The 20,388-nt window shown below is 38.2% G+C and overlaps 1 protein-coding gene across 3 annotated transcripts in view; it reads left to right on the top strand.

The window, feature by feature from the left end:
* pcdh11 (protocadherin 11) overlaps window positions 1-20,388 on the top strand; it is a 247,973-nt gene that overhangs the window by 100,281 nt on the left and 127,304 nt on the right. For all 3 annotated transcript variants that reach the window (XM_051127679.1, XM_051127682.1, XM_051127681.1), the window contains one exon: window positions 20,289-20,348. In XM_051127679.1, the coding sequence (XP_050983636.1) occupies window positions 20,289-20,348 (60 nt within the window). The remainder of the gene's footprint in view (window positions 1-20,288; window positions 20,349-20,388) is intronic.

Raw genomic sequence — 20,388 nt, 5'->3', positions numbered from 1 at the left:
ACAAAACGTTGTTTGCACGCATTTTTAAGCATTGCGGTTTAAAAACTCATTTCGCTATATGTGCATGCTGTCTGAGAAACTGTTTCTGAGCAATGTCAGAAAAGCGCATGCACGTGAAGACGGTGCTCATAGAGCACGGGAGTAACTATTTAACTATTTTCAGTTATTTTTTGCACTTTATAGGCCTGTCAAAATGCCAGTCTTTGTAAATATCCTCTTTAAAGGAGAAGTACACTTCCAAAACAAAGATTCACCCCCTTGTCATCCAAGATGTTCATGTCTTTCTTTCTTCAGTCGTAAAGAAATAGTTTTTTGAGGAAAACATTTCTGCATTTTTCTCCATATAATGGACTAGATATGGTGCCCCGATTTTCCAAAATGCAGTTTAAATGCGGCTTCAAACAATCCCAAATGCGGGTGTAAACGATCCCAGCCGAGGATGAAGGGTCTTATCTAGTGAAACAATCGGTTATTTTTATTAAAAATATGCAATTTAAGTACTTTGTAATCTCAAACGCTTGTTTCTGTTACAATATATTTTAAAATGCAGTTTATTTCTGCAATTTCAAAGCTGAATTTTTAGCATCAATACTCCGTTTGTTTTTTGTTTTGTTTTTTTCATCAGGTGATGTATGTATATCTCAGTTTCAAAAAAATTGACCCTTATGACTGGTTTTGTGGTTCAGGGTCACAAATAATTTCAAATTTAATTTATTCTTGTAATGGCAAAGATGAATTTTTAGGAGACATTACTCCATTCTTTTGTTTTCAAACACAAATTAAATCTAAAATAATTAAATTAAATTAAATTAAATTAAATTAAATTAAATATAAAAACTTATTATTTCAGCTAGTTTCCTAGTCAGCATTTCTCTTTTTTTATTTAATGTAACCTAATGTGCTAAAACATAGCTAAAATAACTAAAACTGCAATAAAAATGAATAAAAACTATATAGACATATTGCACTTTTGTAACTTTAGTAAAAAGAAATTACTTACCTCGATAATATTGCCCACCCCTGCTACAAAGGGTCAGGATCAGAAATTAAGCAAAAAAAAAAAAATCAACATGTAAGTGCAAAACATTTATTTATTTATTTTTAAATAAGATTCCTGCTTACAATTCTGCATTTATTTGATCCAAAATACAGCAAAATCAGTAAAATGTTGAATTATTTTTACTATTTAAAATAATTGTTTTCTATTTGAATATATTTTAAAATGTAATTTATTCATGATTTCAAAGCTGAATTTTTAGCATCGTTACTCACATAATCCTTCAGGAATCATTCTAATATGCTTATTTGAAAACAGTTTTTCAGCATTCTTTCAATGAATTGAAAGTTCAAAAGAACAGTATAGAAATAAATCTGACCCCAGATTTTTGAAAGGCATAAAATCTTCATTTTGATAATTCTGATGCATATTTTGATCAAATATGTCCCTGCTGAATAAAAGAATTTATTTCTTTCAAAACAAAAAGAAAAGTAAACATTTTGGCACTGCTAGGGGCGCAGTTTAACAATTAACCTTTTTTATCTTTTAGCAATATTTGACATTTCAAATTGTTAACATGAATCAATATAACCGTTTGCCCTCAAACATGTCAAAAGTTTGTCTACTAATACGTAGACCATGAACGCCCCTGGCCACGAGTGACCTTTGGTAGCACAGCAACCTGGTTTGATCCTGTGTGTTGTATGGAAAACCAAAGCCCGCAAAAGCTACTCTTATTCTCATGTAAACCTATTAGCCCGCCAGGTTACAATTGTAGTGCTCGGCAAGTGGCGATACAAGCGCCACACCTGTTACTGAAGGCTGACCGCCGCTTGTTTGTAAGTGCGAAGTATGTTGAAAGCGTTGACATGTGTAAGTGTTGAAAGCCCTGTTACTAACCGAGTACACGACCTGATTTGATAGCCCAGAGTGGAGCTGTAGGATTAGGGGAGCATGCTGTTAGAATTGGTTTAATCATCATGAAGGACGTCGCCGTAAACGGAGACGACGTGACATTGTCTTTTCAAACAGCCTCTTTATTAGTGCTGGAGGGTGCTGTAATCCAGAGAGCAACAGCCTGGCAGCGGTTCCCCTTTGAACGGCTTACCTTTGTGCCTCGCACAATCGCCGCCTCACGTTTGGTCCATCCTTAGAGCCCACGCCATCACAACAGCCATTTAGATAATTCAGTATTGTGTAGACAGAAAGAAAATGAAACAGAAATGAGTGGCAGGAGAGAGAAAGGAGATAATTAGTTGCGAGAAATCTTGGGTTATTCCGTGTAATTTCTGTGGATGTGGAGCATTTCATATCGTTTAATCAAAAAGCATTGGATTCCTGTCATGTCATCTGAAATATCAACATGCTCTATCAAAAATTCATGTGCATCATATTCAGTTTTAGATATGATTACAGATACTTTGAAATATAAAGGCCTTTTTTAGTCAACACTGCATTGGTGCAGAAATATTCTGAGGTCTTAATAGTTGGGATTTGTGGGATTTAATTTTAAAAATGTAATTTGTTTTTGAGAATTTTCAACATCATTACTTCAGTATTTAGTGTCATGTGATCCTTCAGAAGTCATTCTAATATGCTGATTTGCAGTTAAAAAAAAAAAATTAGAAAGCATTTTGTTATTATTATTGTTGGAAATATGTGTGCTGCTTAAAATTTTCACAGAAGCCATGATATTATAGTTTTGTTTTGTTTTTTTTAGGATTTTGACTTGAAAGTTATGAATAGAAAGTTTAAGAACAGCATTTACTTGAAATAGAAATATTTTGCAACATAATAACTGTCTTTAGGTTACATTTTAGGTTAAAATATCTGATATCAGAAATCAGGTATACATTGCATTGAAATATAATGACCTCTTTAGTAAGTGCATTGGTGTAAAAATATTTGTGTATATATTTTAAAATGCAATTTATTACTGTGATGCAAAGCTGTATTTTTAGCATCATTACTCCAGTCTTCAGTGTCACATGATCCTTTAGAAATCATTCTAATATGCTGATTTGCTGCTTTCTTTTGTTATCATTGTTGAAAACAGAGGTGCTGCTTAATATTTTTGAGAACGCTATGATATATATTTGATTTTTAAAATTCTTTGAAGAATAGAAAGTTTAAAAGAACAGCATTTACTTGAAAAATATATTTTGCAACATAATATACGTCTTTATGTTACATTTCAGGTTAAAATATCCAGTATTTGAAATGATCAGGTACACATTGCACTGAAATATAATGCCCTTTTTAGTAGTAATAGTCAGTGCATTGATGTAAAAAATATTTAAAAATTTATATTTTTTTTACTGTGATGCAAAGCTGAATTTTTTGCATCATCACTCCAGTATTCAGTGTCACATGATCCTTCAGAAATCATTTTAATATGCTGATTTTGTGCTCAAAACAAATATTTCTTTTTATAATTAATGTTAAAAACAGTTGTTCTGCTTAATATTTTTGTGGAAACCGTTATTTTTCAGCTTTGTTTCACCGTTGTTGTTTTTTTCAAACGGAAGTCTTTTGTAACATCATAAATGTCTGGGTTAAAATATCCAGCATTAAAAATGATCAGGTATGCACTGCGTTGAACTATAAAGACCATTTTTAGTTGTCACTGCAGTGCAAAATATTCTGAGGTCTTAATGATTGGGATTCGTGTTTCCTCAACATAAAGATCACTATTTCACATCTACAGCAACATTTGGACTGACTGCTGTGTAATTCAGTTAACAGCCTGCAATTTGCATATGAGGTTACCAATTTCACTTCAAATTTTGACTTCTCTTTTGTCCCACAATTGAATCTTTCCGACATCCAGTGCCCTAATCTGGCCGCTGAGGTGTCAAATGTCACGGAACGGCTGTTTTTAGATACAGTACGTCAACCTGGCAACGTACCGAAAAGAAAGATAAAGATAAAGCAGGATTTCCATGAAGGAGAAATTACAAAGAATTAGAGTGTCATCAAGGATCAGTTTGCTTTTCAAAATCCGCCGTTGTTCGTCCATTTGAACTCGACATACATACAGCCGCGTCTCAATCTTATAAGCCAGACTCGAGTTGTTCCACTGACTGTGGCTTAAGCAACAGATGACTCAACTGAACAATATGCTTATAAACCACTTAGCCTGGAAAACAAAAAAGAAAGCAAAGCCTCTAAGTGTTGAAGTGCTCATATTAAGCTTTTTACGAAGCAAAACATAAATCCATCACAACTTGCTTTAAAGTCAAAGTTATTAAGGCTGAACGCTAAAGCTGGGTCAATCACAGCACGTTGCGAGTTTCTGCGCGCCGTTTTATCCCAGAATCAAAATATTTGTAAAAGACACAGGGAAAAGAAAAGTATTGTTTTCCTCACCAATCTCCGAAGGCTATGAATTATTCAGCACGACCAAATACCAGTTAACATTTTCAGAAACGAGACACTAAATCGCAGCAGAGGCTCCGCCGCCATTCAGAGAGAGCTGTATCTTGTCACACACATTCTACTGGATGAGCTCTTTTCTGGAGCAGAGGAGAAGTTAGGCAAAGCTGGTTCTTCTGCTCCTCTACCTCAGAGACCAGGATCAGCAGGCAGAATCCTTTATTTGTCCCCGAGTTGAGTGTGTGGAACACTTGGCCTCGTCCCTCGGTGCTGCCAGGATCAGAGTTGCGCGCGGCCACGGTCTCACTGCTGGCAACGCACAAAGCCGGCTTGGAATGACAAATTGGTCTGAGACACCACCGGGCACATGCCAAGAAACGCTCGCAGAACACACCACACCAAATTGGCAATCTGAACTAAGTTTAGACAAGCTGAACACACAGGCACAAATCAAATATCTGCAGGGTTTGTGTGTGCACATGACAGGATGTTTGTGCATAATTACGACGCGCTTTATTTTTACCGTGTGTGATTTTACACGAAGCACACATTCATATTGCTTTTTATTTAGGATGGGAAGCAGTCTCTGAGGAGTCTGTGGGTGCTGGCCCATTTATTCTCTCTTTTGTTTTTATTCATGATATGGAAAAGTATTGCGAATTCAGAGATTTCTGTTTTCAAAAATAAGATACTATTTGTTTTCTGATTAACATATTAAAATATAGGCTACTTCAGTACCGAAGGTGGAGGTTAAGGTTATATCCTAAGCATTTTTGTTTACATTTTAGCCTGTTTCTGCTCACTGTTTTTAGTTCATATGATATGATTTCTGTACATATTAAAGAAGAAGTTCACTTCCAGAACAAAAATGTACAGATAATTTACTTACCTCTTGGGTGCCCCAAAGATTGAACTTCCAAAATGCAGAATAAATGCAGCTTTAAAGGGCTCTAAACAATCCCAGCTGAGGAAAAAGGGTCTTATCTATAGCGAAACGATACATTTTTAACCTCAAATCTCGTCTTGATTCGTCTCTGCGATGTGCGTTGCTAGTCTGTTTTTTCCGGGTCAATATTGTCACGAACCTGGTCGGTGTCCCGTTGTCTACTCACCACCAGATGTCACTCTCGCTCCACCCACTCACTCTGACTGTCGCTTTGCATCTCGGACTGCATCTCCCATCCTCCACCGCTCTGATTGCGTCAGCCCCCATTACCAATCAGCGACAGTATAAAAGCCCCGGACTTTCCCCTGCACGTCACGGTGTATTGAATGTTTATGTCCTGTATTTCCTTGCTCCTTGTTCCTAGTTTTCCTTGTGCTCTGTGTTTATGTTTGCTACTGTTTTGACCCTGTCTGCCAGACCATGTCTATGTCTCATCAGATGAATAAAAGTTCGCATTTGGATCCGCTCGCCTCTCGACTCACTCCCACTGTTACAGAATACACCGTCATACAAGGATCCAGCAACTTTTTTTCACGGACATCATCCAGGTATGGACTATACTTATTTGACTGTGGGCTCGTCTTTCACGGTGGGTGTCGCTAATGAGGAACGCGATACCCCAGTGATGCCGGTCGCGCAACCCGCTCGCGGAGTGGCGGGCGCGTCGGAGCGCGCTCATATAATGGCGGCTAATGTGGAGCCGGCTCGCAAAATGGCGGCCGCGCCGAGCGCGCGACGCCACGAACACGCCGGCCGCCTGGCCTGCTCACGACACGGCGGCCCTGCTGGAGCACGCTCAAGCAGGGGTGGCCGCGTTGGATCGGCTTCTCGAAATGGTGGCGAACATGGGGCTCATTCGCAAAATGGCGGCGAGAACGGAGCTCCGTCATGTCACAGCTGCTATACCTGAGCCATATGAAGTTGCAGCTGCGTTTCCTGATTCAAGTCAAGTTTCCAAGTCAAGTCAAGCTACAGCTGCTGTTCCTGTGTCAAACCAAGCTGGAGCTGTGTTTCCTGTGTCAAGTCAAGTCAGAGCTGCTCTTCCTAAGGCAAGTCAAGTTAGAACTGTTGTTCCTGTGTCAAGTCAGGTTAAAGCTGTGTTTCCTGTCTCAAGTCAGGTTACAGAGCCACCGCACAAGATGGCTGCCACGCCAGAGCCACCGCACAAGATGGCTGCCACGCCAGAGCCACCGCACAAGATGGCTGCCACGCCAGAGCCACCGCACAAGATGGCTGCCACGCCAGAGCCACCGCACAAGATGGCTGCCACGCCAGAGCCTGCTAAAGCCCCGTCAGTCAAGCCACAGCCTGCTCAGGCCATCTCAGTCAAGCCACAGCCTGGTCACGTCATGTTTTCTGCTCCTGAGTCGGCACCTATCATGGCCAGTCTTCCCGAAGCGGTTTCTGAGTCAAGTCACGCCCCGCCTGATGGCCCAGAGTCAAGTCACGTCCCGTCTGGCCTCAAGTCTGCTCCAGAGGTCCCGTCTGGTCTCAAGTCTGCTCCAGAGGTCCCGTCTGACCACGAGACAGACCCAGAGGCCTCACCGGGGGGAGAAGCCGCGCCTATGCCTCCTGAGGTGTCAGCTTCGGATGTGGATCCTCCCATGGAGGCGGCGTCCCTCTACAGACTCTCTGCTTCTCCCCAAATTCTTTCTACCTCTTCTGTCTCTGCCGTTTCCAGATCCCAGGCCATAACGCAGTTTCCTGCTCCGCCCCAGCTCCCGCCTGGTCACAAGCCTGCTCCAGAGCGCCCGCCTAGTCACAAGCCAGCTCCAGAGTTTTCGCCTGGTCACAAGCCTGTTCCAGAGTGCCACTTGGTCGGAGAAGCTGCGCCAATACCTCCAGAGGTGTCAGCCATGGCTGTGGATCCTCCCTTGGAGGTGGCGTCCCCCTACAAGCTCTCTGCTTCTCTCCCTTCTCTGTTTGTCTCCTCTGTCTCTGCTTTCCCCAGGTCCCAGATCGTAAAGCGGGGTCCTGTTCCGCCCGGAGGGCCGCTGCGCCTCCTGTTCCGCCCCGGAGGGCCGCTGCGCCTCCTGTTCCGCCCGGAGGGCCGCTGCGCCTCCTGTTCCGCCCGGAGGGCCGCTGCGCCTCCTGTTCCGCCCGGAGGGCTGCTCTGCCTCCTGTTCCGCCCTGGAGGATCGCCCCGCCTCCTGTTCCGCCTCGGAGGGCTCGGGCGTCGCCTGTCCCACCTCCGGCTCCGCCCTGGAGGGCTCCTGCACCCCCTGCTCTGCCTCCGGCTCCGCCCTGGAGGGCTCCTGCGCCTTCTGCTCTGCCTCCTGCTCTGCCTCCGGCTCCGCCCTGGAGGGCTCCTGCGCCTCCTGCTCTGCCTCCGGCTCCGCCCTGGAGGGCTCCTGCGCCTCCTGCTCCGCCCTGGAGGGCTCCTGCGCTTCCTGCTCCGCCTCCAGCCCCTCCCTGGAGGGTACCTGCTCTGTCGGTCCTGCCTCAATCTCTGGGCTTCCCTCATGGACCTGGTCCTCCAGCCCTCGCCCTGTCTCCCTCCCATCCCACCGCTCCCTGGACTGTTGTTTCTTTCGAGCGTCTGGAAGCCGCTCCTTGGGGGGGCTATGTCACGAACCTGGTCGGTGTCCCGTTGTCTACTCACCACCAGATGTCACTCTCGCTCCACCCACTCACTCTGACTGTCGCTTTGCATCTCGGACTGCATCTCCCATCCTCCACCGCTCTGATTGCGTCAGCCCCCATTACCAATCAGCGACAGTATAAAAGCCCCGGACTTTCCCCTGCACGTCACGGTGTATTGAATGTTTATGTCCTGTATTTCCTTGCTCCTTGTTCCTAGTTTTCCTTGTGCTCTGTGTTTATGTTTGCTACTGTTTTGACCCTGTCTGCCAGACCATGTCTATGTCTCATCAGATGAATAAAAGTTCGCATTTGGATCCGCTCGCCTCTCGACTCACTCCCACTGTTACAAATATAGTTAAGGTATGTTGAAAAACTCCCATCTCGTTTTCTTCTGCAACTTCAAAATCATCCTACTTCGCTGTTTTACCCTTTTTTTTTTTTCCTTTTTGTAAAGGGCGTTTGAGCTTCTTTGCATGTTCACTTTGTAAACTCTGGGTCGGTACTTCTACAGCGATGTAGGATTTTTGAAGTTAGGGAAGAAAACAAGATGGGAGTTTTTCGACATACCCTAACTGTCTTGACCCAGAAAAAAAACTGTTTACACAGACAAAGACAAGATGAGCGTTTGAGGTTAAAAAGTATATAAATTGTCAATTTGTTTAAAAAATGACCGATCGTTTCACTAGATGAGACCCTTCTTCCTTGGCTGGGATCGTTTAGACCCATTTTACCATTGATACAGCGTTCAACTCATCTTAAAACATATTAGTGCACAGCATATGCTTTTTATAAGTGTACTTGCATAATTTGACATCAAGTTTACAAATATTTCTGTTTGCAGTGATCTGCACCAAATCTGAATTTGACAGCATGCGTTTGTTAGTTAGTTTGTTTACTTTTTTAGTGAATGTAAATATTATATTACAAATAAATAAACAATGTATCAGTGACTTATTCAAAATAATTAGCAGTTAGGGTTATTTTAAATATTATTTATTCCTGTGGTGCAAAGCTGAATTTTCATCAGCTGTTACTCCAGTCTTAAGAGTCACATGATCCTTCAAAAATCATTATAATATACTGATTTATTATCAGTGCTGGAAACAGTTGTGTTGCTTAACATTTTTTTTGGAAACTCTGATACTTTTTTTCAGGATTCTTTGATAAATAAAAAGTTAAAAAGAATAGCATTTATTTAAAACAGAAATCTTTTCTAACAATATACACTACTGTTCAAAAGTGTGGGGTCAGTCAATTTTTATTCTGTTTCTTTTTGAAAGAAATTAATACTTTTATTCACCAAGGATGTGTTAAATTAATAAAAAGTGATAGCATAGATTTACATTGTTAGAGAAGATTTATACTTTGAATAAATGCTGTTCTTTTTAACTTGTTATTCATCAAAGAATCCTGAAAAAAAGAATCACAGGTTCCAAAAAAAATATGTTTATATATAATAATAAATCAGCATATTAGAATGATTTATGAAGGATCATGTGACACTTAAGACTGGAGTAACAACTGATGAAAATTCAGCTTTGCATCACAGGATTAAATAATATTTTAAAGTATATTTAAATAAAATAACATTTTGCAGTATTATTGCTTTTTTTTTTTTTTTATCAAATAAATGCAGCCTTGACGAGCATAAGAGACTTCTTTAAAAAAACATTACACATCTTACTGATCCAAAACTTTTGAGCAGTAGTGTATATTCTGGATATTCTGCCGTCTGTTTAGAAACAAAACTACAGATGACTGATTTGTGAATGAATCACTGGATGGATATTTTCTATAAATTAGCTAATGTGTTTGCAAAACAGTCTGAATCTGAGTCTGTGATTCAGTCATTTGGACAAATCACTCACACAAGCGTATCAGAACATCAATGTTCTAAGTAGTGTCCCTATTATGCCATTTTTAAGGTTCCTAATATTGTTTTGGGAGTCTAAAACAATCGTTTTACATGCATGCAAGGTCAAAAAATGTTTTTGTTTTCTCAAAATATGCATTTAATATCACCTTATTTTTCAGAGATTCTCAAACGATTAGTTTGAAGCAGTTCAGAGATTCAGTCTCTCTAAACCCCTCCTACTCTGAGCCTACTCTGCTCTGATTGGTCAGATGACCCAGTCTGTTGTGATTGGGAATTGCTAGTGACTCGTTCAGGCTGTTCAGAGTTGATTCTTTCTTTGCATGTTCACATTGTAAACAGTGGGTCGGTACTTCTACAGCGATGTAGAACGGGAGAAAAGCACCTTTTTTTCGACATACCCTGACTTTATTGACCCAGAGTTGATTCCTTCTTCTGGGAGACAAGAACTTTATTTACCGTGCACTTTCAGCTTTACAACTTGTAAACTTGTTTGCATGCACATTCAGCAACAAAACAAACTGCATGAAAGGCATAATTGAAATGGCATAATAGGGGCACTTAAAGGTGACTTTGCGAATTTTTATGCAGTGCTGAGTCATGTGAATAAGAATTTCAGAAAAAGTTGTTGCCCCCCAAAACGAATATAACTTTGCACCCAAGAAATGCTCACAAAGTCACCTGAATTGATAAAATGTACTTTAATTTTTATTTTATTTCATTTTATTTTAGCATTTTATTTAATTTTATTTTAATGTTTTCATTTTTGAACATGTTTGTTAATGGTGACACTTGATCTATGTTACCCTGGACCACAAAACCAGTCATAAAGGTCAGTTTTTCCAAATTGAGATTTATACATCATCTGAAAGCTGAATAAATAATCTTTCCACTGATGTATGGTTTGTTAGGACAGGACAATATTTGGCCGAGACACAACTATTTGAAATACTGAGAAAATCACCTTTAAAGTTGTCCAAATACAGTTCTATTATTACAGTTCTATCAGTATGCATATTATTAATCAAAAATTAAGTTTTTATATATTTACAGTAGGGATTTTACAAAATATCTTCATGAAACATGATCTTCACTTAATATCCTAATGATTTTTGGCATAAAACTATAACAATATAACTAAGTATATATATATATATATATATATAACTAGTTATATAACTATAACTAAAACAATAATTTTGACCCATACAATGTATTTTTGACTATTGCTACAAATATACCCCAGCCACTTAAGACTGGTTTTGTGGTCCAGGGTCACATATGCAAATGCACAAGTTCATCTTTATTTCTGTTTTGGTTATGCCATTTTACAAATGCACTTTGCATACCCTATCATTTCTGTTGATGTAAAGTTGATTTGTGAATTCTAAACAAGGGCAGTGGTCTGTTTTTACACTCATTGTTGTTTCTTTAGCTTAATAAAATTACAATATGACAAATCCTGATTGTCATGCCAATGACAGACATGCAGCATTTCGTTTACACCGAACCAAAGCTTTCCTAAAACTTTAACACAGTTCTTTCGGCTCCCTCACAGGCACATGATATTTCCTTCAGGCAATGCAATGCAAATACAGCTAAACCATGTGGTTGTTATTGTGTTGTTCTAGTTCGTACATTCCACTGTCCAATTTTCCTTCCTATACTACAGCTAATTTACAAACCACAAATGCCAAACAGTCCAAATATAGGCTGAAAACAACAGAAATTACTCTAAATCTATGAATTTAGACTGGATATGAATGACTGGACTTTTTTCAGTGTATGGCAGGTGGGTACTTCGACTGGCTACTAGGGGTTTTTTGCCATTAAAATGATATTCTGGCCTCTCCTTGATGGTTTATGCCCGAAACCGTGTCTTATCGAGATTTCAGGTGGACCACTCAAATTGAAAGCTTCCGTCGCTCGAAGCCGCATCAAAATAATTGTTTTGAGTCGTAGTGGATTTTATCTGAAAAAGGACTTACTCGGAAATGATCCCGGAGAACAATAAAGTGCATTTCTTTTTCCACGTCTGCAAAAATGTACGACACTCTGGCTCGCAGTTATTGAATTCAGGCCCCGCATCAGTCACAAACCCAAATTCCCCTTATTTCTTTTGGGGGGTGGAAGTCCCCAATATGATAAATGTACAGTACGACCCTTTGATTGTATGGCCGAGGCAGCCGCTAAATTATACTGCTCAGTTTGAGGGCTCCGAGTTGCCTAAGGCTTTTAAATTGCTAATGATCAACTGTGAAGAAGCACTTTGATAGCAGTGCCGGGGGACTTTAAAGCAGATCTGCTGTTGTGTGCGGAGCACCCGCTTCACACTGGAAACCCTGTACCATTACTCTTTCAGAAATAGGGGATGTCGAAAATGGAAACAGGAAGAAAAATCCAGGAAAACAGAAGAAGTTGCCCAACCCACTCCAAAGGCAGACATGCTGCATGCATAAGCATTACAGCATTAGGGAAGACACATCTGACAACCTGGTAGTGTGACTGTTTCATTGTAAACTAGGCCTGTAAGGTGCTTTATTTTTACACAACTGTCATTTTATGTATGCTAAGATCTACAGAGAAGTGTTTTTTTGTTTCTTCTTGTGTCGCAAGATCAAAAACACAGACGTCACGTGATCGAAAGCATCTGATAATCCTTGAAACAGACCTCGTTTTAATCCCACGGAGAGAAATGTGTGTCGTTGTCGCTTCCTCCTATTTTTTTTTAGTTTGCTTTTTCATATTACGACGACAACAGAAAGTGTCATAAACGGAGACAACAAAATCAAGAGCATGCGAGGGGTGTGCAACTTATTTAACGCTCAGTACTCTTGAGTGTCAGCCAGGAAGTAACAAGTACAAAGTCTCCCAGTGTGTGAGGAGAATGTTACTGGGCCAGAGCATCCTCACTGTGCCAGGCTGCCAGAAAAGCCCTGCTCCTTATTTTGCCTTGGGTGAATAGTGCTCTTGTTTGTGAGTTTAAATGGGAGTCGTCTGAGATCACGGTGAGTCTTCTCCACCTGGTGCGTATCGGAAAAGACAAGTTAATGTGACGACGTCAGACCCTCTCTTTAAGATTGCTTTTAAGGTGAAAAGTACTTCGGCGCTCGCTCCTGCCAATTCTCAGCCTGAGGCTTTTTATCTCATGAGGGCTGGCTGAGAGAGAGCGAGTAACAGAATTATTTGCGGGTGCGCTCAGGAACTGTGTTGCCAGCGCCATTAATATCAAACAGAAGGCACTACTACATTAGGAACAATGGATTGGCTCATTTTTTGGAACTTTGCATATATACGCTACTAGTCAAAAGTTTTAGATCATTAAGATTTTGGTTTTTGAAATCTCGTATGCTCACCACGACTGCACATATTTGATTAAAATGACAGTAAAAACAGTAATACTGTGGAAAAATTATTACAACGGAAAATTGCTGTTTTATGGTTTAATACATTTTAGAATGTACACTGACATTAAAAAATGTTTCTTATGCTCTTCAAAGTTCCATTTATTTGATCAAAAATACAGAAAAAAAATATTAGGAAATATTATTGTAATTTAAAATAGCAGTTTTGTATTTTAATATACTTTAAAATATAATTATGTGATGCAAAGCTTAATTTTCATCAGCCATTACACCAGAAATCATTGTGTTATGCTGATTTATTGTCATTGTTGGAAACAGCTGTGATGCTTATTATTTTTTTGGAACATGTGATACTTTTTACAGGATTCTTTGATGAATAAAAAGTTAAAAAGAACAGCATTTATTCAAAATAGAATCTTTTCTAACAATATAAGTCTTTAATATCACGTTTTATCAATTTAGCAAATCAAATGAAATTGAATTAAAATATTGATTTCTTTCAAAGAAAGACAAAAAGAAATAATTTACTGACCCCCCCCAAAAAAAAAAATAAATAAATAAAATAAAATAAAATAAAATAAAATAGGCAGCACAAATGTTTCCAACATTGGTAATAAATCGGCATCTTAGATTTTTTTTTTTCTGAAGGACCATGTGACACTGAAGACTGGAGAAATGATGCATAAAATTCAGCTTTGATCACAGGAATAATTCTATTTTAATTTATACTAAAATAGAAAACCACTATTTTAAATTGCATAATATTTCACAATATTACATTGTTTTCTGTAATTTTAATCAAATAAATGCAGAAAAAAACATTAAAAATCACACTTATCCCAAACTTTTGAATGTCAGTTTTTTGTTTTTTAATAATACAGATTTAATTGATAAAAAGAAAATTCAAAGGAACAACATTTCAGTCTTTACTGTTACTTTTGTACTTTTAATGCATAATTGCTAAATAAAAATAAAACTGCTTTTTTCCCCCACAAAAATATGAAGCAGCACTGTTTTCAAAATTGCTAAAAATAATAAAAGTTTCTTGCACCGCAAATCAACATCTGAAGGATCATGCGACACTGAAGACTGGAGTAATGATGCTGAAAATTCAGCTTTACACCACATGAATTGCATTTTAAAATATATAAGACTTATTTGAAATTGTAGTGATATTTCACAATAGTACTGTTAAATAAATGCAGGCTTAGTGAGCATTTTGGGAGAGCTTTATCAACATTTAAAAAATCATAGTCATTTCATACTTTTGACTGGTACATTGTATCTCTGTCATTTTCTTTAAGTTTCATAATAGATGCACGCACGTGCACTACCAGATTAGATTAGCTGTGATGAAATATTCATGCTTTGTATTTAAACCCCTGCAAAGCAGTAATAAATGAACATGTTTGCTATGAACTGCTTTGTTTTGCTCAGCTTGAGAATGAAATGTGATTTTTAATGCAGCTAATCCTTTTAAAACACATAGCAGGCTCATTATGGCCTAGGGATACAGTAGTGTCTGTGTGAGAGGAGCGTTTGCGCGGCCATGTTTCCTCACCTAGCTCTGTGTATGTGACAAAATTTGCTTTATCTTTGTTGGCAACCGTAAATAAAAAAATACATCATTCCAAATTAGATCTCAGCTATTACATGGCCCACAGCACTTTTGAGCGAAACAGGTTTTATCTTCTATTATAAAGAGAAGCACAGTCACACATACCTGGGTCATTTTATGAAACAAACACTTTCACAAGCGGATTTTTTTTAATAAGACTTTTAAACATTCTATCATGCAACTAATGTGTTTACATTTTAATAAACTGCATTGTGCCATCTAAAGCTGAATTAATCTGTTTTAATGGAATATGTTGGACATAAATATTCAAAATGTTTAAAAGTTTGCTAACAGTTTAGACATTAATTTAAGGGTTATGAAACTACATGTTGCTTCTCAGAAAGAAAATGTAACAGACATTTCAATAATTATCATTGTATAATTGTTGACATTTTAAGATAATTGCTGCTAACAAATTCAACAAAACATAAGAAAAAAATGATAAACAAAGCTATTTAAACAAATATATTTGAAATAGTTCATTGCTTTGCAAGGGGAAAAATGTGATGGTAGCAGATTTTACACAATACTTAATGAGAATTTACAGTTTTAACTTTAACTTTTAATTCATTCATTCATTCATTCTCAAATGAATTCGCACCTAATTAGCAGGGAGAGCATGGTGAACATATTGTCTGTAATAATACATTTTTTAAAAATGCTTTTTTTTCCCCACTTATGCATTATTGTTTTATTTTTGGCCTCAGTAATGACAACAGTCACTTCACTGGAATAAAAATTAGTATAAATATGTTATTACTGATTTTTTTACACAAGCTTTTCAAATAATAAATCCAGATCACTTGACTTCTTAATTGCACTATTTATTATTTATTTATTTATTTTCATTGTCAAATCGAAAAAGTAATTTCAACAAGAAATATATTTAAAACAGTTATTAAAAATGTGCATTTACAGTTGAGGCGGCATCCAATAATTAGACTTAATTATATACAAACAAATAAAAACTGTTTAAAAATTCAGTAAGTGTTTTTTTTTGTTTTTGTTTTTTGTTTTTTTAAGAAGTATTTTGTGCTCACCAAGGCTGCTTATTTAATTAAAAGTAAAATATATAGTGAACTATTATCATACTTTAAAATAACTGATTTATTTTTACATTTTAAAATGTAAATTATAAGTCTTCAGTGTGACATGATCCTTCAGAAATCATTCCAATATGCTGATTTGGGGTTTAAAACACATTTAATTTTTTCTTCTTCTTCTTCTTCTTTTAAATTACCAATGCTGAAAAAAAAATGTGCTTTTTTGGAAACTTCAATACTTTTTTCTTTAGGATTCTTTGATGAATAGAATTGTCAAAAGAACAGCATTCATTTGAAAATGTAGTCTTTTATAACATTACAATTGTCATTATAGTTTAACTTTTGATCGATTTAATGCGTTCTTGCTGAATAAAAGTATTAATTCTACTTTGGAACAGTAGTGTATTTAATCAAAACAGCATATTCACTGATAGAGCAAGGCATATTAAAAGTTTGAATCAGCTATTATCTGTATAAATGTGGCACAAGTGGCTGTGCTTGTTGTCGTCCAGACAGCTTTTTATTTCTCTTTTCTGATGCGGCTGTAGTGGCAAACTCAGAGCCAGCATACCTGCACCTCTAAGTCATTACAAAGGTCTAATTGAGACTTCTTCCAGCTCTCAAGACCGGTCTAAAAGAAGGGGCTTCACACTGCTTAGCAAATGAGCACACCAGGAGCAAGAAACCTTGGTGTCTTGATGCACTTGTGGGAGGCTGTCATTTCAAAGAGCACCCCTTTATAGCGATGGCACATTGAGCGTCAGTCAGCCTCAACACTGCTGGCAAGGAGATTACGGCTCTTTGCAGCCTACCGCTTGCTCTCTTTCTCTCCCCACTACCATTTGGAGAGGAAAACGTTCAGCGGAGTGAAGTGCAGAAACCACTTCCATGGCTTGTTTTGGGGAGGAACAGCAGAGAGGTTTAATATTAGCAATTTGGCATCTCGAAAAAACTAATTTGTCTCTGTACTGTGAAGCAGAGATGTAACACGTAATGAGAAGAGATAATAAATTTGCCTTCTATCTGGCATTTTCCATCATGTTTATTTGACTGCACTTCACAACCTTGACAAAATCACATTTTGCTTTCACAAGTTTACTGGCGCTGCATGAATTACAGAAAGAGCTGAGAAGGATGGAAGATACCAATAAAGGTTTTTGTAAAAAAAAGCGACTATTTGAAAACCATTCCCTCCATCCGCACTTATTTTATAGACTTATCCGCTCTCCAAAATAACAGCAGAGCATTGAAGTCATCCACTTTTACCAGTGCAGTTATGTAGCATTTGCATACCCTAGGCTTTCAGTGCAACGTATAATTTTGCCGTGCATTACAGAAAGGCCATTCAATCGAATGCACTGGGTCAACACCGCCTGATAATGGTGCCTGTGTACCTGCAAATGAATAAAGCCCCAGTGGCATGTGTGTCTGTCGTCTATGTCAGATTTTAATGGGATCATATATTATTTAAACATGCAGGACAAGTTAATACACTCCGCACAGCATACCTGTCATATTAAATAATTAACCGTGGCTGAGCAAAACATTAAACAGGAAATAAAGCATTAACACAAATACACTTTTTCCAGGGAGATTTCTCAACTTCAATATGTTTTTGTTTCGTAACTGTTGCCCAGTTTATTTAAACAATATCACACCAGCAAGAGGTGTTGTTCTGAATATCAGCACGACTGTGATTTGGTCGTCGGCACGAAGCCAGAGGGTAATTGATATTCAGTTCTATGTACAGCAGGATTTAAATACTTACTGCTTTTTATGCAAAGGTTCTATGAACAATAAGCAACTTCCGTTTGAGATCAAATGGACAAGTTATGTATTTATTCATTCAATTATTTATTTTTCACCTCCTATAAAAATAATTCAGATAACTCAAAAAAGAAACCAGACAACACACAGTTTTTTTTTTTTTTTTTTTTTTTTTTTTTTTTGCAGTTCTCGTGAGAGACACTACAGTGAGTGATCCTGCAGCAAAACAGATGCTCTGACTTTAAAAATTAATCTAGAGGTTGTTTTTCTCACTGTATCACTTTGTTTGTCTGTGTTAACCAACCTGTGAGTCTGTGGTGACTATTTTACAGTGACACTTGTTGGCAAAAAGTGAGCTTTCTCAGTCAGTCATTGAATCATTTATTCAACAACAATGATTCATTCATGAAAACAAGTCTATACAAATGAGTCATCGAATGATTAACTCATCTGATTCATTCGGATGTTTTAGAAGTGAGCTAGTATACGACCCTCACTATTTTTACCATATTGTTATAGAACGGAAATAGTAAGAGTACTGTGCTAGTATGCGGATCCAGATTTAGCATGATTCATTAGAAATGAGCCACTGAATCATTAATTCAACCGATTCATTTAACTACATTGATTCATTCAGAAGTGAGTCATTGAATTGTTCACTTAGCCTGTTCATTCAACTATACTGATTTATTCAGGAACGAACCAGTGAATCATTTATATAACTGATTAATTTAACTGCCTTTATTCATTTAGAAGTGAGTCATAGAATCATTCATTCACTCAACTTGTTTAACTACCCTGATTAATTAACATATTTAAAAAAAAAAAAAAAGAAGAAAAACTGGCAGTCTTTACGAATGAGTCATTGAATCATTCACTCAACCGATTTGTTAATCTGCACTGACTCAATCGGGAGAGAGACATCGAATCATTCATTTAACCGATTTGTTCAACTACACTGACGCTGAATTTAGAACTGCGTACTAGTATGCTACTCTTACTATTTTATCATACTGTTATATGGCAGAAAAAGTAAGAGTAGTATGCCAGTATGCGGATCCAAATTAAGCATGAATCACTGAATCATTAATTTAACCAATTCATTTAGAAGTGAGTCATTGAATTGTTCACTCACCTAAATCATTCTGGAACGAGCTAGTGAATTATTCATTCAGCTGATTCTTTTAACTTCACTCATTCATTTAGAACTGAGTCATTGAATCATTCACTCAACTGATTTGGTATGCAGATTAATTCTGGAACTTGTAAGCAACACTATTGGGTGTTGCTTGGAAATGCGACGGTTCTGCTTCAGTGTTATTTAGAACTATTGTCTCATACTGCAAAAATAGAAGTAGTAACCAGCAGTATTGTGTCTTAAATGTAAAAGTCACTCAATATTAACTTACTGTTGTATGAAATATTATACTTGCAACCATGTTTTGAGTCAGAATCACGCTGTTGCTTGAGTACCATGTGGTGCCATTGAGTTTAAATTGCTCTGTTCTTAACAGAGAGCTTAATAGATGTTTTGATTGACCAAAGTAGAGCAGACACAGGTCAGTGTGAGCGATGCTGACAGCGGCTCTCCTGAATAAACATGTCGTGTCCTCTGAGCTGCCCTTGCAACCAAGAGAACGTGTGCTTTATTAGTCTCCCCCTGCTTGAGTTCCTGAGCTAGCTCTGCTCAAGTTACAAAATCATGTATTGTTTAAAACCAGCTCATTAAAGGAAAAACTGTCTCCAGGAGCGCAAGAACCAGGTTGAAAAGGAAAAGAATGATTCCATAATTGGTCAATTGTGCAAAATGTAAAGTCGTCTAACCTATGTCTCTGTAGAATTTCATCTATGCAGGAGTGGCACGAAACTCCTTTCTATTATCTCAGACGCCTAGGGCTGACCACGCAGTGTTTGTCTTTTACCCGACAGCGGGTGTGAAGTGAGGTTACCACACAGCCGATCCTGAATCCTCTAAGTGCTGATGAAATATAGATGTTGAAGTCTGGACCGCTCAATGTTTCATCTCTCTTGGTGATACCATAAGGAAGCCATTAATAGTGTCAGAGAGCATTAGTCCTACAAAAAGATGATAACTGAATGTAAGAGAATGACTGACAACACCTGCTTGGAATCAACTGTGCATCCCGCAAATATTAGGGAGAGAAGTTTGTCCCCTGCTGTGCAGGCTTTTTTTCCCTCATATGTATGCGAGGTCACTTCAAGATGGTCATTTCCCCCTGCGCTGCCTTTGTCAGTGCGCAGAGGCCCTGCATCATGCATAATCGCAAACAGCAGGACCATCTGTTGTTGCCTTGTTGACTTACCTACGTGCAACCTTTTTAGTGTTGGTTTTCATGTATCAGTCTGATGTAGCACCATATTTACAATATGCTAATTGGTTAATGAAATCCTGTTTGAGAACCTTTGCATATGTTATGAAGCCCGTGCTATGTGTTACGCAGCACGTTGGACGCAGAAATAGGCTTGTATGGAGAAGTTTCGCCGTAACCATCTGTTGGCGGTATATTCCACCAGCGCAGATTGATGACCTTAACCTTTATTCACTCAATTGGCTTTTCCATTTCTTCAGAATAAGTGTACGTAATAGGTCACTTTGTTCTCCCTTATTACGAAACGTGCAATTTATAGGAGCTGTGCTCGAATGCAACAGTTTTATTCGAACTAAAATAACTAACACAGAGTGATTTGTTTTTCTTCTAGAACCAGAGCCAGACTCCAGATAAAACATTCCCTGTTGTCCCAGCCACGTGCCCCCACAAGGTAAGTCACTGTCTTACTAATGGTTCTGCCTGTTAGAGGC

This window comes from Labeo rohita, chromosome 14, assembly GCF_022985175.1.
Source record: "Labeo rohita strain BAU-BD-2019 chromosome 14, IGBB_LRoh.1.0, whole genome shotgun sequence".
Classification (NCBI taxonomy): domain Eukaryota; kingdom Metazoa; phylum Chordata; class Actinopteri; order Cypriniformes; family Cyprinidae; genus Labeo; species Labeo rohita.
This window is presented reverse-complemented; position numbering and strand designations above follow the sequence as displayed.